At 44.6% G+C, this 27,445-nt stretch overlaps 2 protein-coding genes across 2 annotated transcripts; one reads left to right on the top strand and one right to left on the bottom strand.

Moving 5' to 3' along the window:
- Positions 1-4,306: 4,306 nt before the first annotated feature.
- On the top strand, positions 4,307-12,538 carry LOC310988914 (polyhomeotic-like protein 2; the record flags this gene model as incomplete). Its single annotated transcript, XM_083975715.1, has 7 exons — positions 4,307-4,380; positions 5,806-5,968; positions 7,398-7,476; positions 8,442-8,553; positions 10,103-10,229; positions 10,325-10,544; positions 12,384-12,538. Exons 2-7 carry the CDS (start codon positions 5,831-5,833, stop codon positions 12,536-12,538), a joined length of 831 nt encoding a protein of 276 aa, XP_083831841.1. The 5' UTR covers positions 4,307-4,380; positions 5,806-5,830.
- Positions 12,539-15,456: 2,918 nt separating this feature from the next.
- kiaa2013 (KIAA2013 ortholog) lies at positions 15,457-26,360 on the bottom strand. Its single transcript, XM_083976300.1, has 4 exons — positions 25,664-26,360; positions 23,881-24,567; positions 20,032-20,885; positions 15,457-18,110 (listed from the first exon to the last, which is right to left on the bottom strand). The coding sequence occupies exons 1-4, from the start codon at positions 25,932-25,934 to the stop codon at positions 18,060-18,062; spliced, it is 1,863 nt and encodes a 620-aa protein (XP_083832426.1). The 5' UTR covers positions 25,935-26,360; the 3' UTR covers positions 15,457-18,059.
- Positions 26,361-27,445: the final 1,085 nt, after the last annotated feature.

Here is a 27,445-nt window from a genome sequence, read left to right as displayed (position 1 = left end):
TGGATCTGGAGGGAAACATCAAGTCTTTCCTAATCAAAAGTCTAAAATCTATCTATGTAAAGTCTCAAGTCATTGGTATTAATAAACTCAATGTTGGGTCTTTCTGATTTTGTAAAAAAAAAATTTGATCCATTATGAAACTAAGAGAGCACCACTGCCTTAAGTTCTTGCAGAACTGCTGTAGAAGGAACTATCCCTTTGTTATCAATGAAGACTGTTAACAGGATGTTTATAAACTAGCTTTACTGTCTTTTGAATAACTCATGAGACTTGAAATCAAAAATACACAATGAAATGTGATATTTTTTTAACTGCATACCGAGTTTGTCCTCTCAAATTTCTTTTGAAGCTGATAAATTATTTAGGAGAAAATTGACTTTTCCAAAATAACTTCTACCAACCATTTCATAGCTCTCAGCCTCAACGTGTTTCTGTTGGCGGAGCTGCTTGGCGACCGACTTGGGCAGCATTTGGTGCAGCAGATCTTCAGCCAGCTGCCTCTGGTGCTTCAGGTCCTCGGTCTTCTCCTTCAAGCTCTGGGCGTAGTTCTGTATCCACTCGGTCATCTGCTTGAAAGAGAACATGACCACCGGGTAGATGAGGCAGGCAATCAGCAGCAGGCAGATCCTCATGCTGAGGCCTGACGACACAGATCGAGACGCCAACCTGAGAGCTGGCACCGCGCGATCAAACAAGCACTTCTGAGTGTTTGTCAAGGCTTGAACTCCTATGTAAGATCCGGACAGAAGTGTTGATCCCGCTCCAGAGATTTGCCACAAACTTGTGTCAAGAATATAAGAATGTTTAAAATCCTGGCTGAAGTTCAACTTGAGATCAATGTTTTCTAACCAGCAGTCATTCAGTTGTTCCGTCATTATCTTGGCAAAGCCAAGGTAGCTTAGTGTGTAAGTCCACCTGCACTGGAAGTCTGTATCCGTGGCTATGTGGGGGAAGTCCATCAACTGGTGGTTGAGCTCTATGAACGTTACCAGAAGTCTTGCAGACAGAACGTCTCTCCAGTGAGAGTTCTGCTTGGCTTTGACCACAGTGTCTTCTACAGTACCCCAGGTGTCCAGGAGTTGTCCAATGACCAAGGAGAAAACAGGCACACTTGTGCTGTTTGTATCCAGCGATGCATTTAAGAATCCTTGAACGCTTCTCCTCATCTCCTGGCAAAATCCAGTCAACTCAACATTGCAAGGGAGCCCATAGATGTCACTCTGAGCTGCCATTTCCCCACAGAGATGACCAAACACAGGAAACACAACCTCGGAGAGGCTGGCTTCCAATGTCTCGTTGCCTGTGTGTTTGGCAAATAAATGTCTCATCCTTTGTAGCTTACCGATGAGCTGCAGGATAGTTATTGCCCTGCATGAGGTCAGCTCATCATAGGCAGCGTCTGTAGTGTGCAGCAATTCAAAGTTGGAACTGAGGTCAATGGACACAGAGCCGAGCAATGCCAGGAAAGAGAGGAGGCAGGCGCTCAGAATTCGACGAACAGAGCGACTGCTACCAGTCTGGGAAAATATGGAGCACCTGGAACACAGGGACACAGCTGTGAGTTACTGAAGGAGAAGCACAGGTTCACTGAGCTCCACTACAAGCAGCCTATACAAATATATCATTAAAAGTTGTCTGAAGGCAAAACTCTATCCTTTCTTGTTCCTTTGCACCTGGTCTGGTACACTGCTATGTGAAATGGACAAGTGTGCCATATTGCGTTATGAAGAAAATGTCGGCTGCAGCCAATCAGAAGAGAGGATCTAAGCCTCTCCTCTGATAATTTGACTGTTTTCTGAGTAATCAAATGCTAATATAGCAGATTCCACATAAACACTCAGAGGAGCAAAATCCTGCAAGGTTTGGATGGTGGGTGTCAGGGGGCAGGGCTTGGGGTAGGGATGAGAGCAGCGGCTGCTTTGCTGTGACATCACAAAGTTACAGAAGTCAGCTGAGAAAACAGCTCATTTTAAGGCTAAGATTGTGAATGTGCATTTCTCTGTGGACTGATGCTTAAATGCTTTTACAGTAGACTATTAATATAGAACCTAGAGCTGCTTTATAATAAATAAATAAACTAATAAAGCATTGGGACCTTTAATTGACAAAGGAATTGGCATTATTCAGCATTATGCAATTAAAAAAAGAATATTTTTTCATATCAGCATCAATATTAATCAGAATCAGTTGTACATCAGCCAATAAGATAAAAGAGAGAGAGAGACACACACTAAATAAACACATAATTAATATTCATTAGATGGATATCTCTGTCTGTGTGAACCATCCTGGTTTCACTACTTTGACAAATCAAAGCTTACCAATAGCTGCACCAGCAGCCGAGGTTTAACCCCTGTGAATACAAACTTTATGGGAGAGTTGAGTGCGTTTCACCTGCACAGCTGACACTCGCTGTCCGCATCCTGCTGCGGCCCCGGAGCGACCCTCCTCTTCTTTATGAACCTTCTTTTGAGAGAAGCCGAGGACCGGGTCCCAGATGTGAAACACTCTTTTTTCATCAAGTCCAGCGATGACATGAGACTCGTGCTGCAGTTGGTGGACTATCTCAGACGGTGGCCCCACAGGACAGAGTCGCTGCAGCAGCGGCAGCGGCAGGACCGCACTGAACAGACGTCCCATTAGTGGAAGCAGCAAGTCAGAAGTAACGTCGTCCTAACTTCCGGTTACTTACTTCAAAATAAAGTGTAGGGGTTGTAACATGGGTCAGTTGTAACACTTCTAATTTCTCTAATCAGAACTTTTGATTACGAACTGTATCATTAACATGTTCCAAAGAAACGTACAGTGACATGCAAAAGTTTGGGCACCCCTGGTCAAAATTTCTGTTAATGTGAACAGTTCAGCAAGTGGAAGATGAAATGATCTCCAAGGCAGAAAGTTACAGATGACACATTCCCTCTACATTTTAAACAGTGGAATTTTTTCAAAATGTTAATTTTTTACATTTTCAAAATGACAGAAAGGAAAAGGGCGATCATTTCATCTTCCACTAGCTTCAAAATAAAATAAATTTTGTCCAGGGGTGTAAACTTTTGCATACCACATCCAGGGGTGTCAAACGTGGGCCAAAACAGGCCCAGCAGAGGGTTCAATCTGGCCCTCAGGATGAATTTGCCAAGTGTGAAAATGACATGACAGAACTTCAGAGGCATAATATTGTTGAAATTGCATATTTAAAGAGGCTATGTAGGCCTATATAAATCCTCTTTTCCGCTGGGGTTTGCTAACCCTCGTCCTGGCAATGTGCATTTGTTTACAACAAAGCCAGTGAGAAATCAATCAATAGAGCGGTACATAACATTAGGCCTATAGGCTATATCATATACGATATTACAACATGTATATTTGTGTAGTCTTATTTGTCATTAACAAGAGATTACAAGTTACAGGGCGTGTTTGTGTAACAACTTGTGTAACAAGTTAAGCCATTTAGTAAACCATCACAATTAGCTACTCTAAAGATGTTTTAAAAATGTAGCAGAGTTAAGATACAATGGGGTGGGGTTGCCTTTAATCGATAGTAGCCTACAGTTGAGAGAGAGACAGGAAATGGGGAGGCAGAGAGGGGGAATGACATGCAGGAAAGGGCTGCCCGATGCGGGATTCGAACCAGGGCCGCCTGCAGTGAGGACAACAGACTCAACATGGGGCGGCAACTCTACCAAGTGAGCTAAACACCGCCCCGCATAGTTCCACTTTAATGTACTAAAACAAAGGGAAAAAACTAAAAGTTATTTTTATTTGGGTTATTATGCTATTATTTTACTGGTCCGGCCCACTTGAGAGCTGTTTGTGGCCCCTGAACTATAAAATGAGTTTGACACCCCTGAATCAATGCAGGCTTTAATTTTGAAAGTACCTTCCGGAAGTACCTGCCGCAAATCTCTGTAGCTATCGTATGGCGCGCACAGTGCACACACAAATACAAAACACACACACACACACACACACACACACACACACACACACACACACACACACACACACACACACACACACACACACACACACACACACACACACACACACACACACACACACGGTGAGGAGAGTAGCCTGTGTGGTTGGAGTGAGGACAAAGCGACAGAAACACAGTGAGGATATGAATCAGAGTGCAGCTCCACGTCTCCTCGTGTAACGGGGTGGGTTAGCCCCGGTTAGCCTCGTTTAGCCGCTCACATAGTATCTGTCCGCGTTACAAGTGGCGGCGCGGCTCCTCGCCGGTCTGGCGGAGGGAGTGGACGCAAATGAAAGCGTTGTTTGGAGCCGCTGAACAAAGAGCTTTTCTTCCCTGTACCATTGTTACGGAGCGGAGCGCCTGTTCCCCAGCCGCCTCAGAGGTGGTTTCACTCTGTCAAAGTAAGCTAACTGCTCTGAAGTCCGTCTGTTAGAAAGTACTTAGCGGTTTGGGTTTGTAACGCGGTGTAGTTTGATTCATTCACACAAGCAAACTAACAAACCCCTAAAACCACCGGCTGGATGTGATGCGAGGCTAACTGTAAGTTTACGCAGCGCTGATACTAAAGTGCTGAGTGGTCATTGGTCTTCATAACCTCCGCTCACATGTCATGTGTGTAGTTTAATGGGTGTAAACCTGGTGTAGACTAACTTAGCCTGGTGAAGACTTTGTGCTCAGAAACAAGTCACTAGTAACTGGTCCTTTAACGCTGTTTTGGTTCGTTAGCCGTGAAGCCAGACAACAACTTAGTAAGAAGTTACTACTGTGCATAGCAAAGACTAACAATGATGGGAATAACAGTGTTACTAACGGCGCTACTTTTTTCAGTAACGAGTAATCAAAAAAAGTTACTGTTTCCCCCGTTATAACGCCGTTACCGTTACTGACAATACAATGCAGACTCCGCGGCTGTCTGTGCGGATGAATACTGAGTTAGTTAGTTCCATATAAACGGGAGGTTAGGGGGGCAGTTCAAGTAATTTAACATATTTTAGTATTTTATATATAAAAAGTAACGCAATAGTTACTTTTTCTGGTAATTACTTTTATAATGTATAGTAATTCAGTGACTAACTCAGTTAGGCGTTAAAGTAACTATAACTAATTCCTTTTTTAAAGTAAGGTGCCCAAACACTCAATCAATAAGCATAGCTCAATATGAAGCTGATGACTATCCACCAAAACAACACAACGTGGTACACTCAGCTAGCCTGGCCCTGCTAGTGTGCACTGATTGTCATTCACAAATCTGACAGGGTTGTGATGTGTATTGCAACAAAACATGCACACACTGGGGCCTACTCTTTCGGCTCTCATGAAAACTCCTTGTAGAGCTGTCGTTAGCTACTACTGATTGAAAGGAGACTATTGAAGATATAAAGTCTAAAAAACAAAACAAAAAAATTAAACTTGCCATATTTGAACTCATTTGAGTTTGATCAGTGGTGGTTTTGGGGAGGGGGAGGAGTCCCAGGTCCAGACTAGATAGATAGATAGATAGATAGATAGATAGATAGATAGATAGATAGATAGATAGATAGATAGATAGATAGATAGATAGATAGATAGATAGATAGATAGAGGCTGGGAAATGACAGTGCAGCAGCAGCAGCATTACACACAGTGGCAATAACACAAAGAATAAAAAGAACAACCTATACATAATAAAATAGCAATATCAAATCAGAATGCCTTTATTGTCATTATACAACTGTATAACGAAATTTTAAGCCCTCCCCCCCTTCAGTGCAAACAAGTGTAATAAAAATGTATACAACAAATAGGCAGTGTTGATGATGAGTTTGTCATGCTGTGTGTGATGACAGGTGAGGGGCGGCCTGTGCTCCAGTCATGACCTCTGGGAATGGGAACACTAACAGCAGCCAACACGATGGAGAGAGCAAACAGGCCCAGGCCCTAGTCAAGACCCACATCCTCACCCATCTGATAGAAGGCTTCGTTATCCAGGAGGGAGCTGAGCCTTTTCCTGTGAGTACTGCAGCGCTGCATGTATCTGTAAACTCACAGAATAAAATCACTGCATGGTAGAGGCAGTAATCAAAGACACAGGGTTAACCAGGTCACAACTCTATTGACACTGACTGACTGACTGAAAGCACAGAAAGAGTCACTGTGCTCCTGTAATCTTTCTTCTCTGCACAATTACAAGTCTAACACTGTGATGGATTTTATATCCACCAGCAGAATCCTGTCTGTAAAAACAATGCTTTATCTTCCAATATTTAACATCATATAACATTAATAGCTCTGACCAGATTCTGAGATTGCAGCTTGTTCTGCTCTCTGAGATGACGTGATAATCCCTTCATGGAATAAAGGACATTTCCTGCCCATTACTTTTGTGATTTGTGCAGTTTTAGACAAAAAATCGTCGTAACTACTCTTAATTTCTCAGCCTTGTTGATTTGTTTTCTACCAGCTCTATATTTTATTTTATTCAAATAACACGAGAAACGACTGATCTAAAGGGAAAAAAAATCAGCATCTAAGTGATAAATTGAGGCTTTGTCCACACTGATTGGTTTTATTCTGAAATGAACAACGATTTCTGTCCAGACAACAGACATGTTATAGCTCCGATATCAGGAATCATCTCCATCCATATTAAAACATTTGACATCAGATCTCATGTGACCATTCACATACACAGGAGAGGTAGACATGAGGCAGTTGGGGCAAATTGGCCCATTGCCATAATCCCTATAGTTTTAGGAGTATGTTTGTTACCTCTAATTTGTCGGTGCAAGCTATTTTTAGAACGGCGGAGCAGAGCCGTGAGCTGCTCAGAGCTACACTACTGAGGCTAATGGGATTTCTTGGTTTCCCTCATCAAACTCATCAAATACACAATCTAACAACTCCAAAACGCTCCCGTGGACAAGTTGTGACCTGCACATTCACCACGCTATGAGATAATAATGGAACGTTACGATAACGGGGTTGTTTTCGAGGCAAATTCAAGCAAAACCGCTGATGTGCGTTCCCGTCGGAGGCAGTTTTTCAGCAAGCAGTCTCTGCATTTGCCTCGGATACAACTCTGTTTCCAAGGCCAAACCAAGAAACCCCATTAGCCTCCGCAGCGTAGCTCTGAGCAGCTCGCGGCTCTGCTCTGCCGTTCTAAAAATAGGTTGTACCGACAATTAAAGGTAACAAACCTACTCCTAAAACTATAGGGATTATGGCAATGGGCCAATTTGCCAAAATGTTGAACTATCCCTTTAAAAAACTCCATAATGGTGTAGACACCAGGTGTAAACATAAAAAAAAAACTACAAACTACAACTGCTCTAAAGCTAAAAGCATGGCTGGAGCCTTAATGTGCACATGACACAACGACTGCCCATCTATTACCGTATACTGGTACATAATAACTGGTGTCTATATTTTATGTCTGCAGGTAGAACGTCCATCTTTCTCAATTGAGAGCCTAAGGAGAATCACAACAGACTCAAAGATGGATGGCCTCTCACCAAAGGGTAAAGTCCTCAGAGCAGTAGCACAGTTTCATTGGTTCCTTCTCCGTGGTGGACACAGGGAGCTGACTTTCTTCTGGTCCCTGCAAATGTGATACTAAACAAAACAGCATCAGATCAGCTGAGCTGCATTCTCTCCTGGTGTCAGTATTTCCATATATATGTGTCTGGTTGGCTCACCATAAATAACCTGCAGAGTAATAATTAGTGCTAGCATAAAGTGATAGATGACTTATGTTAGTGCCAAAATCTACAAACATAAGTCATCTATCACTTCTTTAAAACTCTGATCAATGTCACTATGGCAACAGGTATCCAGATCCTCCTTAAACATGCCCTGCAGCTCCTTCTGGGGGAGCTACATCTGCATCAGTCTTTCCAAATGTCTTGATCATGATCCAAATAAACAGGTTTGGGCAACAGAAAATTGCAGCTTTGTTTGTTTTCCGTTGTGAAAAGCCTCCGCTGCACAGTGTCTGTATGTATATAATAAACACCTTAAAGGTGGTATATTTTATACTCGTCTTTGTGTTTTGTTTTAAAGTGGTGATATGTACTTGTGGTTTCAAGAGCCAAAAAGCATCTCAGTGGAGTTTCCCCATCTCCTCTCTCAGTTAGTCAGTTAGCCAATCAGAAGAGAGGAGGCTCTGAGCCTCTCTTCTGATTGGTTGACTGTTTTCTAAATGATCAAATAAAAAATAGCTGATTTCATGCAAACCAGAGAGACCACATCCTGTAAGCTTTGTTGTGGTGTGTTCAGGTGGGCGGGGCTCCGGGCATGGAGGGAGGTGGTGACTGTGTTGTTGTGACATCACAAAGTCACAGAACTCCTGACAGCTGATTTTAAGGCTCAGTTTCTGAATACAGGCTGTGTGCATTTCTCTGTGGACTGAGCACTATGACACAAAAAACTGTAAGTTTAACTGACTCTATACGTAGCTGACTGTGTGTTGACTGTGTCCCCTCAGAGCTGAAGGCCCAGCAGGAGCCCATGCTGACCTGTGAGCTGTGCGGCAGGGTGGATTTTGCCTACATCTTCAAAAGGTCCAAGAGGTTCTGTTCTACAGTGTGTGCCAAACGGTGAGGAGACGTTTTATCACATTCATATCTAACATTACTACTCTGTTATCATTATACTCTGTGGTGGAAAGTAGGGCCAATCCTGATCAATTTACTGGTCCTGGTCAGACCATCAACCTTTACACCAATCCAATTATTAATCTTATAAATGTACAAATTCATCATCAACAACACACCCATTTGTATAAAACAATGAAAACAAGACAATACTTAAAATCAATGACATCACTTCATTGGGGCACCAGAGTAGACTGCAGCTCTGAAATGTCTATTTAGTCAGTTAGATGATGAGGTCATTGCAGCAGACTCAGGGATTGCTTTAGTGCTGCTATCAAATTATTGTGGGAATACACTTTTCCACACCTGGAAAACACAATTTAGAAATGATAAGACTTCTCTAAAGTTAGAGACTGATTTAATCTATTTCTTAAATGTATTAACTAGATCTGAAAGCAGTCATCAATAGGGACAAAGCCCCTGTGTACCAGTCGAGGCGATGCAGGTCTCAGGTTGAGTGTATAGCACACAGAAACATTCATCTTTCTTAAAGGGATAGTTCAACATTTTGGCAAATTGGCCCATTGCCATAATCCCTATAGTCATAGCAGTAGGTTCGTTACCTTTAATTGTTGGTGCAAGCTATTTTTAGAACGGCGGAGCAGAGCTGCGAGCTGCTCAGAGCTACGCTATGGAGGCTAATGGGATTTCTTGGTTTCCCTCATCAAACTCATCAAATACACAATCCAACAACTCCAAAACGCTCTGGTGGACAAGTTGTGACCTGCACATTCACCACACTATGAGATAATAACGGAACGTTACCAGACAGAGTTGTTTTAGAGGTAAATTCATGCAAAACTGCTGATGCGCGTTCCTGTTGAGGACAGTTTTTCGGCAAGCAGTCTCTGTATTTGCCTCAAAAACAACTTGGTCTCGTAACGCTCCGTTATTATCTCATAGCGTGGTGAATGTGCAAGTCACAACTTGTCCACCAGAGCGTTTTGGAGTTGTTGGATTGTGTATTTGATGAGTTTGATGAGGGAAACCAAGAAATCCCATGAGCCTCCATAGCGTAGCTCTGAGCAGCTCACAGCTCTGCTCCGCCGTTCTAAAAATAGCTTGCACCGACAATTAAAGGTAACGAACCTACTGCTATGACTATAGGGATTATGGCAATGGGCCAATTTGCCAAAATGTTGAACTATCCCTTTAAAGGTCCAGTGTGTAATAATTGGCAAGGTTTAGTGACAAAATCTGAATATACTACCCATGAATATATTTAAATGTATAATGGCTATAAAATAAAATTTGTTTTGTTTTTCGTAGCCTTATAATTATTCTTTTATATAGCAAAGGTCTTGATTTATAGAGTGTCGCCATGAGCGAGCGCTGTACACTGGATATTACGGTTTTCCCCTCAATTTACACACTGGACCTTTAAGGGGTCTTCTAGAAAGTATGGTTAACCAGTCCTGAAATAAACTGTGGAGCTGTATGTGAAAATAAACAATAATAAGCGTCACCTCGCCATGTTTACTTTGATTTGTAGCTACAACGTGGGATGCACAAAGAGAATGGGTCTCTTCCCAAACCGTAAAACCACACTGGAGAACATGAAGAAACAGAGAGCACTGAATGGAAACCACAAAAGCCCAAGTTTAGAGTCTAAAAAGAAGGTGAGGTCAATTTCTACTGTTTGGGGTCTTTATCAGACGCCAGAGACACAGTCTTCATGTACTGTGTTGTCCTTTAACCCCTGCTGTCTGTGCAGAAGCCCACTGCTGCCCTCTCCACTGGTCACTCTGTCCACCCGGCACAGGGAGAGTCCAGCCAATGTTCAGACCTGTCCGGCTACAAAAAGTCCCCGTCCCCCCTGTCGGCCACGGCGGTGCAAGGCTCTGAGCTGCTCCTGCTGCCCCACAGCTTCTTACCCAGTGACCCCGGCCAGTGGAACATAGAGGACGTCTACGAGTTCATCTCTTCTCTGCCAGGTGGGGGCCGTCTTACATTTGGCCACAGGCTGTGTATATTTTTCCTGGCACTTAAGGCTCTGAAAGTGATAGTCAAGGTCAAAGGACCCTGAGAGCTTACTGCCTCAGAGCTTTAACAGCCACTTTATTAGGTACACCTGGCTAGCACTGGGCTTGACCCTCTTCTGCCATCAGAACTGTCCTAATTCTTTATGGTCCAAATTCAACAAAAGGCTGGAAACATTCCTCAGAGGCTTTGGTCCATATTGACATTATAGCATCATGCGGTGGTAGATTTGTCAGCTCCAAAACGTCCGTTCCAGTGAACTCATCATGTTCAAGAAACCAGTTTGAGATGATTTGAGCTGACATGGTGTGTGTTTTCCTGCTGGAAGTATCAGACCACAGTGACCACAGCCTACATTCAGAAGATGGTAGGCTATGGTCACAAAGGGGCAGACATGGTCAGCAACAACACTCTGGTCACCTGTGCTTGTTTAGGAGGAATAGTTCAACTAACATTTTGGCAAATTCTCCTATTGCCATAATCCCTATAGTCATAGCACTAGGGTCATTCCCTCTAATTATCGGTGCATGTTGTTTTGGGATCAGCGGGGCAGAGACGTGAGCTGCTCAGCAAACACAATGGAGGTGATTCACCACGCCATGAAATAATCATGTATAATTATGTAACATTACGAGACATGAAGCAAATCCTCTGAACTACTTGTGCTTTTGAAATCACTCCGCCAAGCAGCCGTGTCTGGAATGTAGTTCCGGCTGCATTTGCCACGGAAACAACTCTGTCTCGTTATGCTACATTATTATTTCATAGTGTGGTGAATGTGCAGGTCACAACTTGTCAACAAGAGCGTTTTGGAGTTGTTGGATTGTGTATTTGATGAGTTTGATGAGGGACAGGGGACCTGTACCATTCACCTTCATTGTGTTCACTGAGCAGCTCACGTCTCTGCCCCGCTGATCTCAAAACAACATGCACCGATAATTAGAAGGAATGACCCTACTGCTATGACCATAGGGATTATGGCAATAGGCGAATTTGCCAAAATGTTGAACTATCCCTTTAAACAGTGATCAAATGGGCCCAAAGTGTGGCAGGAAAATGTCCCCCACACTATCACACCAGCAGCAGCTTGAGCTGTTGATACAAGGCAGGATGGATGACGTCAGACCATCCATGCCATGTTCACAGTCACTTCAATCATCTTTCAACTCATTCTGACGCTTCAGTTTGGACTTCAGCTGATCCTCTCGCTCACATCTACAGGCTTAAATGTATTAATGTTGCTGCCATGTGATTGGGCAGTTAGATATTAGCATTAAAAGCAGCCGAGCGGGAATACCTATGAAAGTGGAGAGTTTTGTGTCACGTCAGACATTTGTGGCTCAGTGTTTTTCCTCTGTGCACTTTTCCCTTGTTGAACGTGGCCAGGACTCACTATGGGAAACAGTGATGTCACAAGTTCCACACACCAACCAGGATTCAGAAGAGTTTGAAATAAAGTTTGCTGATCAATCCAACCTAAACAGACCACATACGTTCGTACCATCACTATTTGAAACTAGTAACAGCTTCTTTTTTTTAAAAGCGAACTTTGCTCCATTTAACTTGGTTGGAAGTGCTGACGTCAAAAAATTTGGCCCTGACTGAACCCGGTTATGACTTGGTCTTGTTGAATAACAATGGAGCTCTGTGAGTGAGGAGGAAGGATATTTTAGACTCGACTGCAGATTATTTTAAGAGCAGCCATAGAGGGAAAGTGGTGTTGAAGAATCAGTGTAATTAAATGCGAGGAGGTTTGTGTGCAGTGCTGACTTGTCATCATGTCGTGGCCGCAGGTTGCCTGGAGATCGCCGAGGAGTTCCGCTCTCAGGAGATCGACGGCCAGGCCCTGCTGCTGCTGAAGGAGGACCACCTCATGGCAACCATGAACATCAAACTGGGCCCCGCACTCAAGATCTTTGCCCAGATCAGCATGCTCAAAGACTCATAGCCCATCTCAGTCCTCTCACAACACACACACACACACACACACACACACACACACACACACACACACACACACACACACACACACTGCTCTGGACAAACAGGACGTGCTCAGGATCCCACATGTCCACTGACTCTGAGCAGGGCTCTGGTCCAGTTCTGGACACCGGGCCAGAGAGTTGTTTGATGGCTGTTTTTCCTGCTGAACAAAAGGACTTCATCAGTCTGGACTGTCTGACTGTTTCACTGACCTCAGCCCATAGTTTTGTACAGGAGCGGTGCGTTAGGCGCTCCACGATGAAGTGTTTCACTGACGACGTGTTTCTGTTTTCATAATGTAGAAGTTCCTGCAGGAGTGTTGCTCCTGTGAACTCTGGACATTTCAGTCACTGATGGTCGTCGCGTTAGTCACATACTGAAAATACAAACACACTGGATCGTTGCAAACTTTAACTCCATAAAGGTGGAAAAATGCTTTTTTTTTTTTTTTTTACAAGGAATAAGAGGGAGAGTAAATCTCTTTCATTAAGGATCAAATCTTTTATATTAGTTCATTTGGTTCATTTCCTTCACTTCACTCCGGCTGACGAGTGAAGCACGAATCCTCTTCCCTCTGTCGAATATTTATTGTGCGTTCAAGTTCAGTCTTGCCCATGAACATAGTAGCTCTTGGTAGATTTTTTTTCTTCCCCCCACCAGCTCCAACGGCCTCCGTCGGTGGATTTCTGTTGTTTTCATTTTATTTGTTTGGTTTGTTTGACGTGCTCAGTGGCTGAACTGGTAGAGTTCCAGGAGATGGCGATGCAGGACAGAGCTGTGTACGGCGACGGACAGCCGCGGGTCATTCGTTCCGGAGTGTGTTCAGCACAGACACCGGAAGTAGCGAGACTCAAATGAGCAGCTGGAAAAATCCGACAACTCTGACGTGATGTTCTGGAGCCGTTTGTTGGAACTAATTCATTTCCAGACCAGTTTCTCTTTTTCTCAGTTCCTCAGCTCACAACCCCTCGATCCACGCTCGGTTGCTACTGTGTAGAACCGCTGGTATGAAGACAGATGTCCATTATTCTCACACAGTTCAAATCAGTACAATCACAGTGACTCAGTAAACCTCACAGGGAAAAAACAAACAGACATTAGTTTCCAGGTCGCGGCGCTCCGAGCTGCACACAGGAAGCGGAACGTGATCCACAGCAGCTGCTGAGTCACTTCAGTCACGTTTAAGTAGTCTGTGTAGACGCCGTGCTGCTGTTTGACCAGGAGCAGATGGAGCGCAGCCAGTCCACACAGCGTCCGCTCAGGCCTCACAAAGCCATGTTAAAGGGATACTTCACCCAAAATCAATAATTCACCAATCATCTACTCACAGTCATGCCAAGGAAGGGTTTGGAGAACTTTAGGAGTTATCAAAAAGCTTTTGGAGTTCCAGGGGGGTCCGGCTGGCAACGGATTTTCATTTAATGGCGGCGGATAGAGCTCACTTTTGAATCGTTCGAAACACACACTATGAAACATCCAGATACCTCCATACTGCTCGTCCGTACTGACCCAAGTGTCCTGCTACAACAAGGCTAAAAACAGAGATCACATACATTTTTTCCGAACAACTTTTTCATGTGGCGGCTTCAGGACACTTGGGTCAGTACGGACGAGCAGTATGGAGGTATCTGGATGTTTCATAGTGTGTGTTTTGGACGATTCAAAGGTGAACTCCATCCACCGACATTATATGAAAATGCATTTCCAGCCGGACCCCCCCTGGAACTCCTAAAGCGTTTTGATGACTCTGAAAGTTCTCCAAACCCTTCCTTGGCATGACGGTGAGTAGAAAATTGGTGAATCATCGATTTTGGGTGAAGTATCCCTTTAATGCAGACTCTATCTTTATCAGAAAACAACGGATGCAAACATGACCCGATCAGGCAGCGTCTCCACACACAGGACGACCGCCGCCCCCCAAGTGCCTCTGTGTGACACGTCGACGACGATGTGAGACAAGTGAGGAAAAGACGAAGCTGTGGACGGTCCATGTCGTCTCATGATAACTTAACCAAAGTGAATGTCCCTGCTCAAGTGCTGCCACTGGGTTCTCCTCACTGCACATGTTACTGTTAAAGGCCTTTTCCAAAGTGTCTCACTCGTTTTTTTTTCTACGGTGAACTCTACGAATCTCTACGGTGAACACCGAGGCGCCCGTTCCACTACAGATCCCAGCACAGGTGCTTGGGACCACTTTGCGACCATGTTTGCGGCTGCTCGACGCTCGCTCAAATTTCTAATCCGCAGGTGGTGTTTGTTTACAGGAATAAAAACTAGTTTCTTCCGGCATTGCAAAATCTGTACACGAAGACAGGATCTGAAAAACATCTGTGTCCTTGTACCGACAGATGTTTAGTGATAGCTAGTGGTAGACGCTGTTTTTGGCCCTTTTTTTTTTTTTTTTTACAGAAATCCACTCTTTTGTGTTTGTTTGTTGAAAAATAAAACGGTTAGATAAATCGAACTGACTCCAGCTTTGTTCAACATGTGTGTGAACTGATGAGATTCAACAAGCGTGAACATCAGCTGCTCATCAACAGTCGGATGTGATGATAAAAAAGCGCTGAAGCTTTAAATCGATCGAGGTTTAAAATTAATTAAAAACACTGAAGAGTCAAGTTTAATCTCATCATCCATCCAGCTGCAGCCTGACATATAGAGACAAACAGCCTCACACACACATTCTCACCTTTGGGCAATTGAAACCTGCCCGATGTGCATGTCAGTGCATGTGCAGGACTGTGAGAGGAGGAGGGCACACATGCACAGGGATTTCACACAGGATCGAACCTTAGAACCTTGCTGTGAGGCCACAGTGCTAACCACTGGTCCACTGCGCCGCATTTTTGCATAAACCCAGAAATACATCAGACAACAGAATTATTATGATTTATTTAACTTTTTTTCTTTCTTTTCTTTTACACAAAGCATTCAAGTACAATCCCGTCTGATAATGATTTCAATAAATTAACCTCCTCCATTAGTTTCTTCATTAAGGCACAGTCAGTAGTTCAGTGGATGGAAACACAGACTGAATAAACCCACAACCAGAACAACCCACATGTAAATCACAGACACATCACTCGTACTTCATTAATGTTTAAACAGAACTTTGGTGTGTTTTCAAATCTGAGACGAAGAGGAACAGACGGAATGAATCAACAAGTGTCATTTGCATTATTTATATTTATATATATATATATATATTATATATATATACACACGCATTTAGTTGTGGAAGCATTTCATGAAGACGGTTGTGTTTTTAAAGGCAACACAACATCTGTACGGTGGCCCCCCGCCCCCCGGAGCGTTCAAACACACTGCAGCTTCAGGTAGCACATGCAAAGACACAGAGAGGGGGGGGGGGGCTGCAGCTGCAGATGGTGGTTGGTCATAGGAAAGAGTTAGACTGTGACGGGGGTCTCCTGTGGATGTGCAGCCCAGCCAGAGTCGGTGCAGGCGGCAAGCAGAGGGGGAGACGGCGGGAAGCAGTCTGATGTCAACGCCACAAACACCCGATTCAGCACAACGCTTCGTTTTTGCTGATGCTTTATAATAACTACACACTACTGAACATTTATTATTATTTAATTCATCATTTATAAAGCATTCATCCAACATTGATACCAATTAGGTATTTATGTAATTTATAAACATAGTTACCTGTTTGTCTCTGGATCTATGATGTGTTTACTGAGAAATCATTTACATAGAGCCAGGAAATGATTAACAATTTATACAACTATTATGTTACACAACTAACAAGTAGTTACTACCTGATTTACTCATGAATTGCAGTATTATTAAGTGTTTATTAAGCAATTATGAACGCACTCACTGACCATTAGTACATGTGTAAATCACTGTATGTGTTAATCAATTACTGACTCACTGACGGTTTGTCATTGCTTGATTTATAAATGATGAATCTCTAATTTATTTAATATGAAAATACACTCATTAAACATATAATTATTCCAGAGTTAAACATTTGTATCCGTTTATAAATTACAGACTAATTAGTGTCGATGAAGTCATTTCTCTAAATGATGACGTAAGTATTTAATAATGCTTAATAGTGTGTAATTATTAAGTGTTATTCTGTAAAAGAAAATCAAGTGTTGCTTTTTCTTTATTCAACGTCAGTATTTTAGAATGTGTTTTCAGTCTGCTGCTGTGACATTAAACTCCTCTGTCTACTGAGACATTCGTTCGTTTCAGTATAAGCAGTCCAGACGCACATATTTCAAAGTTACATGTTTTTGTTCTTCATCTTCTTGGCTTCAGCACATTCGATGTGAAATAAAAATAACGACGAGTGCCACGACTCAGCCCACAGCTCTGTAGCTTCAATGTAATTCGACGGATAAACAGTGAAAATGATGTCTTCTTTTTTTCTTTTTTTTTTTTTACCTCTGTTCCACACCTCTCTTGGTTTCTGTTTGTGTGATTTTTTACATTTAAACCAACTCATTTTACATTTTCCTGAATTCCCCTGCATTTTTCTCCTATAACCTTTAAAGGGATAGTTCAACATTTTGGCAAATTCGCCTATTGCCATAATCCCTAGAGGTAGGTTCATTACCTGTAATTATCGGTGCATATTGTTTTGAGATCAGCGGGGCAGAGACGTGAGCTGCTCAGGGAACACAATGAAGGCTCCCCCGTCCCTCATCAAACTCATCAAATACACAATCCAACAACTCCAAAACGCTCTTGTTGAGAAGTTGTGACCTGCACATTCACCACGCTATGAGATAATAATGTAACATTACGAGACAGAGTTGTTTCCGTGGCAAATGTGCAGCCGGAACTACATTCCAGACTCGGCTGCTGGGCGGAGGGATTTCAAAAGCACAAGTAGTTCAGAGTATTTGCTTCATGTCTCTTAATGTAACTTTTATACATGATTATCTCATAGCGTGGTGAATGTGCAGGTCACAACTTCTCAACGAGAGCGTTTTGGAGTTGTTGGATTGTGTATTTGATGAGTTTGATGAGGGTCAGGGGACCTGTACCGTTCACCTCCATTGTGTTCCCCGAGCAGCTCACGTCTCTGCCCCGCTGATCTCAAAACAACATGCACCGGTTATGGCAATTGGCAAATTTACCAAAATGTTGAACTATTCCTTTAAAGTCTACCTGACAGTTTTGCTTTTGTCCACCTCCTTGCTCCTCACACTGCAACCAATCAGCTTTGAGTGCACAAATAACACTTGAAACAATCAACACCTACTCTCCTTTAAGTGTGCATTTACTTTTGAGCCCCTTGTTTCACTGTGAATGTCCTGCTTTGTGCACTGAGGCACAACATAACTGCTGAAATAGTGACAGCCTGGACTGAACTCACTCACATGCAGCTCCACAGCAGATGTCGGCCGTTAAGTCATCAGAGCTGTGACACATCTAGAGTCCAGGGGTGTAAAATGTTAGAGCCACTGTTACAACTGGAATATGTGTTTTGCACAGCACTGTAGCCGTGTTCAAGCAGCAGTGCGCAGGGTGTCGCCGCAGTCGTCCTCGGTTTTGGCGACCTGGTGAAGTCAGAGGAGTCAGAGCAGAGGATTAGGAAAAACCGAGCTGACACTGAGAGAAACCAAAACACGCTGCTTCCCCAGGAGAAGAATCAATCAGGGTGAAAGAGGTGTGCGGTGCGACAGGTCAGTAGTGAAGAGCCAGAAGCCGAACCCACTGATTTCTTGTTAATTTAATTGAGTGATTCGATATAAAACATCATCAAAAGTCAGGAAGGAGAGAAAAAAAAAAAAAAAGGAACAGCAGAAAAGCAAAAGAGTCGTGGCAGAGCGAGCGATCACACACTAACAGCCTGCAGCACAACCTCTGCTACCTGCCCAACGGGGTCAACTATAAACAAGTGGTCCTTTAACATGACAACAGGTGTTTATGGACTCGCAGCTCCACTTCAGGCTCCTGTCTTTAACTTTTCTTTAGCTTTGGGATGGATCCACAACGATGGTCAAGGTGAGAGGAACACAGGAAGGTTTATTCCAACTTGAAAACAGAAAAACAGACAGGCCGGAAACAAACCCACAGCTTCTCAAGACTCGATCACATTGCTAAAATAAATCCTTCACTGCACAGGAGATCTGCCTGTGGGCGACTGATGGACTGGATGCTCTCTTGGAATAACTTTGACCCAGCTGGAGGTTTGTTCAGACTCTGCCTGTTTTTCACAGAAACTGGGCAGAGTGTTATCACCATGACATGTAGCGGTGGAGCTGACCTACACAGACTGGAGTAGAGTAAAGTCTTCCTGTGAATAAAAAGGGCCATACCAGTGTTAAGGCTGTTTCTCTACGTGCTGCAAGCGTCTTAGGGAGTCGGCGGTCTCCGTTATTTCAGCGCGATCAAGCTGCTCTTATTTCTGCCAGAGCTATTTGGGAGACAGGACGAGACATTTACAGGACAAGAGGCTGTAATACGTCTATGTCTTCAGGGCAGATTTGAATGAGTTGCTATCCCATAGACCGACGGGACCGGACGGTCGGCATGCCGACTTCAGAGGAGACATGAGCTAACGCTGGTGTTTGTTTTTCCACCTCAGATGTTGAGTGTGTGTGAGTGAAGGGATGTAGCCGTGTAGTCGAGCTTTGCCTCTCGACTCCTTGCCTCTTTTTTTTTTTTTTTTTTAACGCTCTGGTGAAAACTCCTGGTACAAAAACAAACCTAGCTATTACATTTTGGAAAATTGTCGTTCATTGAGGGTCAAGTACATGTGATTTGCTGCGAAAGTGGGAGAAACACTGGTATGGTCCTTTAGGAGGTGGGAGCAGTGCGGCTGGTGTCACACACACACAGACACACACTGGTCTTTACCTCGCCGTGAGCAAACAGCAGAGACACAGTAAAAAACAAACAACCTGCTAATTTGAAAGAAAACTCGAAAGTCTTGTGCTTGTTTTCTTCCATTTTGCTGATCGACAGACGCTTTACATTCCACAATGGACACGAAGTGCAGCTGAACAGGTGGCGCGCTGTGATGACACGGTTAAACTGTAGCTTCTTGAATGCTGGAGGAGGGGGAGGGGAGGGGGGGGGGGGTAAACTATTCTACTGGTGCTTTCAGCTAAGATCGACAAACTCTTCGTCGCTCGCAGTGGGAAACTTTTATCGACTCTAGAGAAGGAAAACTGTGGAATCGTCTTTTGTGAGGAGGGAGTGAGGGGGGCGGGGGGGGGCAAGGTGTAAGGCTGTTGTACCGACCCGCTCCAAACGTGTACAACCATGAGACGGGAAAAATTAAATTCACTCACAGAGAGGGTGGAAAGGCAAAACTGAGAAATCAACCCATAGAGAGAGGGAGCGCTGAGAGAGAGAGAGGGAAATCTTTGCCATCACACACACACACACACACACACACGCACACACACACACAAAACCCCCCATCAGAACACATCAGTTTGTAGTTCTGTTTCCAGTTAGCGCCGTTTATACCTTGCTCCTGAAGAGGGGCTTGGCGCCGGGGCCACAGTACTCGTTGTATATGAGCTTGAAGAGGAACAGGTGGAAGAGCGTTATGAGCGAGGCCACGCTGAACCAGAAGAGGAACGGCAGGCCCGGATACCTGTTCGCCATGTGCTCCTCGTGGGCCAGGATGGCCTTGAGGTGCAGCGTGTGCCGCAGGTCCTGCAGGTGGCGCAGGTCGGTGGAGATGTAGAGCAGCGGCGTGATGGGCTGCGTCACCATGACGGGGAAGGTGTGGCCCTTGATCTCCGACGTCAGCTCCACGGGCTCGTTGAGGCAGCCGGCCTCGCACGCGTACAGCTTCACCGGCTTCTCCTGGGGCTTCACCGACACGTGGAGGAAGGGCTTCCCCTCGGCGTCCAGCAGCACCGCCAGGTTGATGAGGTCCTGGTTGTAGTGGATCCCCCTCAGGGCGTAGCTGTTGTGCAGCACGTCCGGGTCGGCCTGGAACTGCAGGTGGTTCTCGGTGAACTGGAGCCCGCCGAAGCTGAGCGCCATCCCCTGCATGGCGCCGTGGGCCCCCGCCGCCACCAGCACCTTGCAGCCCCTCTTCTGCAGGGTGAGGGTCCACAGCGTGACCAGCTGCAGGATCTGGGCGGCGCTGCTGACGCGCTCGGGCCACAGGTTCTCGGCGTGCATGGTGGCGTGGCCGCTGAAGCAGTGGTCGGCGTAGTTGAGGCTGGACTCCAGGCGGGCGCGCTCCTCGCCCGCCAGCCGCCGGTCCAGCAGGGGGGCCGCCGAGGAGGAGAGGATGTAGTAGAGGGTGGTGTTGACCGTGCGGCTCGACGGCGTGTGGGAGTCGGTGATCCTCCTCATCTCCACACCTGAGTCAACAGAGAGCAGATGAGCTTGTGTCAACGTTGTCGCTGCACAAACAACAGTCGCGGTTGTTCAGCAGCAAAGAACATTTAGAGGGGATTTGCATGACTACTTGTTTTCACAATTAATCGTGGTATTAAACGCCACAATTAATTAATCGTAAAGATTCATAAATACCGTTACTTTCCCAAAAAGATAATTTTGGAACCTCATCGGCAGATATGCGCAACAATAAAGGTAAATGGTTCATTACTGGTTCATTTATCTAACCTAACATTGAATTAGTAGGAATTGAAATGTTAGCGTGTCATTTTTAATGACGATTAAAAAACGATTAAAATAAAGGCAAACATTTGGTATACATTTGGATAACAATATTTCAAACATTTTCCCTGGGGATTAAGAATTGGTAGATACTTATATGTGATTTTACACATTCATAGTGTTGTGAAATTAATTAATGCATTATAATCATGATAATCGTAATACCGTGATTATTTCTCTGACAATAATCGTACCAAGAAAATTTATAATCGTGACTCAGAACGTCCACTGAGTGGCAAAAAGACGAGTGGCAGAGCCGCCAAAATTTAAAATCGACAAAAGTAACTAAGCGATTTTTAAGGGACAACGAGGAGTTTTGGAAAGCAAAGTGTTTTCACACTACATTTCCCATGAGCCTCCACGCGCACGGTGAAATTCTTGGACCGCTGCAAAAAGCGAAAGCGAAAAGAATGTTTTCAAATCAAGAATGAAAGTCGGAGGTTCGAAGACGATCAGATATCGTCATAGCTCCGACCATAAACGGTGATTCAGCTGCGTTATTCCTAAGACACGCCGTGCAGTGTCTGCGAAACCGAAAGTAGGAAATGTAGCGCGAGTCGACCACTAAATAATAATAACAAAATAACGATAAAGACAAAACAATATATTTATCGAAAATGGACCATTAACAAGTGGGTAACGTAGATTCATCCACATTAAGTAGTATATATTTTGAGCGTTATATAGAGGCCAAAGTCGCGGTTAGAAGAACTGCCCCCATTACTTTGCTGTTTAACTGCAGTGTAGCGCAGCTAGCAGGAGGAGAGCTAGGTCCGGTCTGCACATATTTTTCTCGGATTTTTTCCTATGGTCGCACTCGGGGACCTAGAGCTGTAGAGCGTTACTTAGAAAATGACCGGAATTCTCCTTTAAGGCGTATACATGCCGGAGAAAGTCGGATTCCAATCGCATTATCTGGGTGTCTTAATCGGAGTTGGAGAACTCCGATATTAGTCGGACTAACGCGTTTACATGCACTTCAGTTGTCCAGGCAATAATTTGTGTTTCTCAAGTGTCATGTAAACGTGACTGTGTGTGCTACAGGATTGATTAAAATACACAACGTAAACAATGTGACTGTATGTACATGTAGATACTTCAGGAGGAGGCAGACACCAGACCAGCGGTTAGATGTGGTTTCTGTTTAAATCTAATGGCTGATTGAATAAACACATTTTGAAATGATTTAGTGATTTCTGGCCGTGGACCAGATGGTTTTGAGGAGCTGGTGGATCATTGTCGAGTCCTTCTGACCTCAATTTATGTTGATACTACATGTTTTACCCGGTTTTGTTGTGTCCACCGCTCCTTCACCACGTTGAGAGAGGTCTGTTTTGCCACCCAGTCCGAATGAAAGGGGCGTGTCCCTGGGCAACGTGACGTAAACGCATGATACCCTCTATTGAACACGAGGCTGGAGCGTCACAAGATGTGAAACAAATGACGCGGTCATAAGACTTTCTGATTCATGTGTCTATAAACAAACCTACTACACATCAGTTGTAGTAGGTTTTATTCCAGGAAAAATAAAAATAAAAATTTCTTCCATCTGTGGAAAGATAAATGTGATCAAACTGACGTTCAGTGGGTCTCTACATGTTGTGCAAGTACAGATGCGTCTGCTTTTTTTTTTCCCTGTTAAGCTCCCGGATGAGGTCGTGTGCATTGTGTGCAGACACTGGTGTGAAGAGCAAACAGCGACATCTTTACAGGCTGCGTTATGTTATAAACAAACCTCACAAACCTCCTGATACAACGCATCATAAACTCATAAAATCTCCTCTGTGTCTATGTTCATGTGCTGATTCACCGCAGGTGTTTTACTGCTCAGAGGGTCAATAGATGTCGGACTCAGCGTGTGTTTACAGGACAGGTTTGGATGGTTTTACAGGTTTGTACAGCAGCATGTAGACACACTGATCCTGGTTCTGGCATCTTACTTTTTACTGTCACCGGTTGGTGCCGATGTCGTTGTGTGGACGACAATGCTGTTAGGATGCTTGATTTATTGTTGTTATCTTTTTATTATATCTACTATTTATTATGGACGAGGTGACTGGAGAAATGAATGACCCTTAGGATTAATAAAGTATTCTGACTGACTGATAGGGGTTTCACACCGGCAGGGTTCGTTGCCGGTTGCGGTTCCCGAACCAAACTTTGAACCGGCCGGCGCGTTCAGACTGAAAAAAACAACAGGTTCGGAACCTGAATAGTTGGTTCTTCCCTGCGAACCGTGACATCATCAGTGGGCGTGTCTTCTTCTAGGCTGTGAAGATGAGCAGGAAGGAGGAGAAGGCAGCGACTGACAACCTGGAGAAAAATTATTTGCTGTGTTCTGCTGAAGAAACTAAATGTTTAGTGGAGATTTGGAAATTGACAGAATTTCAAGAGAAGCTAGAAAGCAGAACAAGATAGAACAAGTTCTATAATTTCCCTTCAGGGTTTAATAAACTAAAATAATTCTTATCTATTAACTTGTGGAAGAGATGGTCAAGGCTGGGTTCACTCCAACACCGAGACAGCAAGAACATATGTCCACATTGGTTCTACTTAAACTGGTGTGAACGCTGCTGGTTCACCAGAAAGCACCGAGGTTCTCAGACGGAGCCAGAACCAGAACCGCGTCTGTCTGACACCCTGACTGACCCTCCTGCGGTTCCCGCCTGAGCTCACCTGAGATGAAGAGGTCCATCCAGGCCTGCTGGTGATCCACAACCAGCTCATCCACGCTGGCCCTCAGCAGCTCCGCCAGCTCCTTCTTGGCTCCCTCTCTGAGGCTGCTGAAGGTCTCCTCCAGCTTGGAGGACTCGATGGGCTCCGAGGTCCACACCACCGACACTATGTTTTCCTTGTACTCCGACTTGGCGGAGACCTGAATCCTGCTGCTCAGCTTCTTGGTGACCACCACCACCAGCACCATCCGGTTGTTCTCCACGGGCACTCTGCCGGACGACAGCACTATCTCCCTGTCCTCCAGTTTCTCCAAGCTGGTGGAGAACTTGCTGCCGAAGGTGGGGGCCTCGGAGGAGACGTCCAGGGAGGCGCTCCTGTCCGACGGGTTGTTGATGTGGACCCTCTGGAGGTAGACGTTGGGCCTGCTCCTGTGCGCGATGAACTCCTCCCTGATGGTGACACAGTCCCGGGATGACTGCAGAGCAGCCGGCAGGGCGCAACGCACCGACAGCACGGCTCCCTTCCTGAACCACAGCATGCTGGCCTGAGCCTCGGCCCGCTGCCCCTCCAGGTGGACGGCGACTCTGGGCGAATACTCGGTCTGGTGGACCGGGGCCGAGCCGGGCTGCGAAGACGACGCTACCCACAGTTTGTTAGAGTCGATGTCAATCAGAATATGTCCGTTACCTGCAGTGAGGGGAATAATGGCATTATAAAATAACGGCGTTACTAAAGGCACTACTTTTATCAGTAACGAGTAATCAAAAAAGTTACTGTTTCTACCGTTATATAGAATAGAATAGAATAGAATAGAATAGAATGTGCCGTTACTTGACTCAAGAAGTCCCATCACAAAATATAACATTTTGGCAAATTCTCCTATTGCCATAATCCCTATAGTCATAGGAGTAGGTTCATTACCTTTAATTATCGGTGCATGTTGTTTTGAGATCAGCGGGGCAGAGACGTGAGCTGCTCACTGAACACAACGGAGGTGAACGGTACAGGTCCCCTGTCCCTCATCAAATACACAATCCGACAACTCCAAAACGCTCTTGTAGACAAGTTGTGACCTGCACATTCACCACGCTATGAAATAATAATGTAACATTACCAGACAGAGTTGTTTTAGAGGAAGATGCGTAACCAAAACTACATTCCAGACACGGCTGCTGGGTGTGATTTTAAAAGGACAAGTAGTTCTGAGTATTTGCTTCATGTGTCTTAATGTTACATAATTATGCATGATTATCTCATAGTGTGGTGAATGTGCAGGTCACAACTTATCCATGAAAGTGTTTTGGAGTTGTTGGATCGTGAATTTGATGAATTTTGAGGGATATGGGACCTGTACCACTCACCTCCATTGTGTTTGCTGAGCAGCTCACGTCTCTGCCCCGCTGATCTTAAAACACATGCACCGATGATTAAAGGTAATGAACCTACTGCTATGACTATAGGGACTATGGCAATAGGAGAATTTCCCAAAATGTTGAACTATCCCTTTAAAGTGTATGTTATGTGCACATTTTTTCAGTCCATCGACTAGTTGGAGAAAAGACGTTTATCTTGAACCAACCAACTAACTGATTCCTCCGCACAGGCAGGAGGTTAGGGTTATGGTTGGAGGGGGCAAGTCCAAGTGATTTGACATAATTGAGCATCTTATTAAAAAGTAACCCAATAGTTACTCTTCCTAACTAAGTTATCTTTTGGGGAAAGTAACCAGTAACTATACAGTAACTAATTACTGTTTTAAAGTTACGTGCCCAACACTGGTTACCTGTCACAAACGGTGTGTCCAGCTGCTCCTGGGGGGTGCTGTATATCCCCTCCCCTCGCTCCACCAGAGACTTCCACCTGTGGATCTCGGACAGCAGGCACTGTCCGGCCGCCCCGCCGGGCATGGCCGAGCCGCTGAAGAGCCTCCACCTGCGCTCGGCCCCCAGGTACCAGTAGAAGATGAGCAGCAGCAGCAGCCCGATGAGCAGCCTCCGCGCCCAGCTGCTCGACAACAAGCCCGGCAGACCCTTCAGCCTCTGCTGCAGCCACATCGTGCGTCGAGGCGACGGGAGCCCGGCTGCGAGTGAGTGTGTGCGGACTGCACCCCCGGGTGTGTGTGGGTGAAAGTTTGGGGGTGTCACATCTGATTCGGCTGTCTCTCAGCACATAAACATGGTCCCAGGTCGAAGGCTGAAGACTGACGAGCTGGCTCCGACAGCTTCCGGCTGGGTTAGCTTAGCTAGGCGGCTAGCTCGGGCCGTGAACCGAGGAAAGCTGTGGAAAACAAACTCTGCTGCCTCGCATCGTGCTCGTTGTCATATCCCGCGGTCGGTGTGTGTGGGCCGCATCGAGGCGTCGTTGTCTCGGCTGGTTTCTGTTCTCTGTTCGTCCCAAAGTTACAGAGGTCCAGCTGTGTCCAGATCACTGCCTCTGCAGCCAGCGGCTGACACTTCTGGTCTGTCACTACTGCCGCAAAGCGAAACGGCACGGCAGTGACCGGAAATGTCGCAAAACCATAGATCTACAGTACCGTGAAGTGAAACCTGCCGTGCTGGAAACAGACCAAAACAACAACAACAACAACAACAACAACAACAACAACAACAACAACAACAACAACAACAACAACAATCATGATGGTAACAACAACAACAACAACAACAACAACAAAAACACTTGTTTAGTATCAAAACACTGAGGTTTCAGCCACTCATTCTGTAGCATGTTTAGATGCACCTTAAAGCAGGGGAGACCCTGGATAGTTGTAACATTTTTTACATTTCTGTCCATATGTCTATAGCTCTATTCTATTGAGCCAGTGCGTTAAAAATGTGAGACAGGCTAGTTAGCTACATGTGTCTACTATTAAATGGCCAGCTGTTACAAACAGAAAATGCATGGTTTAGTCTCAAACACAAAGTGAAATGTTACAATTCACCCCATAGTCTGGGTTAAACCTAGTTTATGCATGTCAATTACACACCCTTTAAACCCAGTTTAAGTTACACACCCTGGGGTGAAATGTAACATAATTAGATAACAATTGTGACAGAGAAAGTATTTTTTTATTCAACACTTAAATTACTTTGCTGTGTGTGTGTGTGTGTGTGTGTGTGTGTGTGTGTGTGTGTGTGTGTGTGCGTGCGCGCGTGTCAAGTAGCCTATGTTAGTTATCAGCCATAGTATAATCCTAACCTAAACACTAACTCCTTCGTCATTCTCTTTCAAGACCTAGGCCACTGAAATTAACTTTTTATCACCCTTTAGGCTACTTACTTAATAAGCATGTTATGAAGAGATTTTCTTTTGTATTAACAGGAAAATTGATATTAGTGAGCTATACTTGATTTCAGTTTTCATAAAGATATATAGTGTTTTGAGATAGATTATTTTGCCTATAGCCCTCATGCATATCCTCAAACTAACTAAACCAGAAGAGATCCTGCAGTAGGCTATACTCCCTGTACTGGATGAACAGAAACTGGATGTGGTGAAGGCAAGAAGAATTTAAAAGTGAAATCAAACAACTTAGGTAATTGCAGGGCTACAAGTGAAGTAAGGT

Source organism: Trachurus trachurus (genome assembly GCF_905171665.1).
Source record: "Trachurus trachurus genome assembly, chromosome: 7".
Taxonomy (NCBI): domain Eukaryota; kingdom Metazoa; phylum Chordata; class Actinopteri; order Carangiformes; family Carangidae; genus Trachurus; species Trachurus trachurus.
The sequence above is the reverse complement of the archived record's forward strand: the minus strand, read 5'-3'. Positions and strand labels throughout refer to the sequence as shown.

Excerpts from the sequence above, each read along its gene's own strand:
- kiaa2013 (XM_083976300.1), bottom strand. The coding sequence starts at position 25,934 with ATGTGGCTGCAGCAGAGGCTGAAGGGTCTGCCGGGCTTGTTGTCGAGC. Across the intron at positions 24,568-25,663 it reads GGACACACCGTTTGTGACAG|GTAACGGACATATTCTGATT; the intron begins GTAACCAGTGTT and ends CCCTCACTGCAG. Across the intron at positions 18,111-20,031 it reads AGCCCCTCTTCAGGAGCAAG|GTCGCCAAAACCGAGGACGA; the intron begins GTATAAACGGCG and ends TGACTTCACCAG.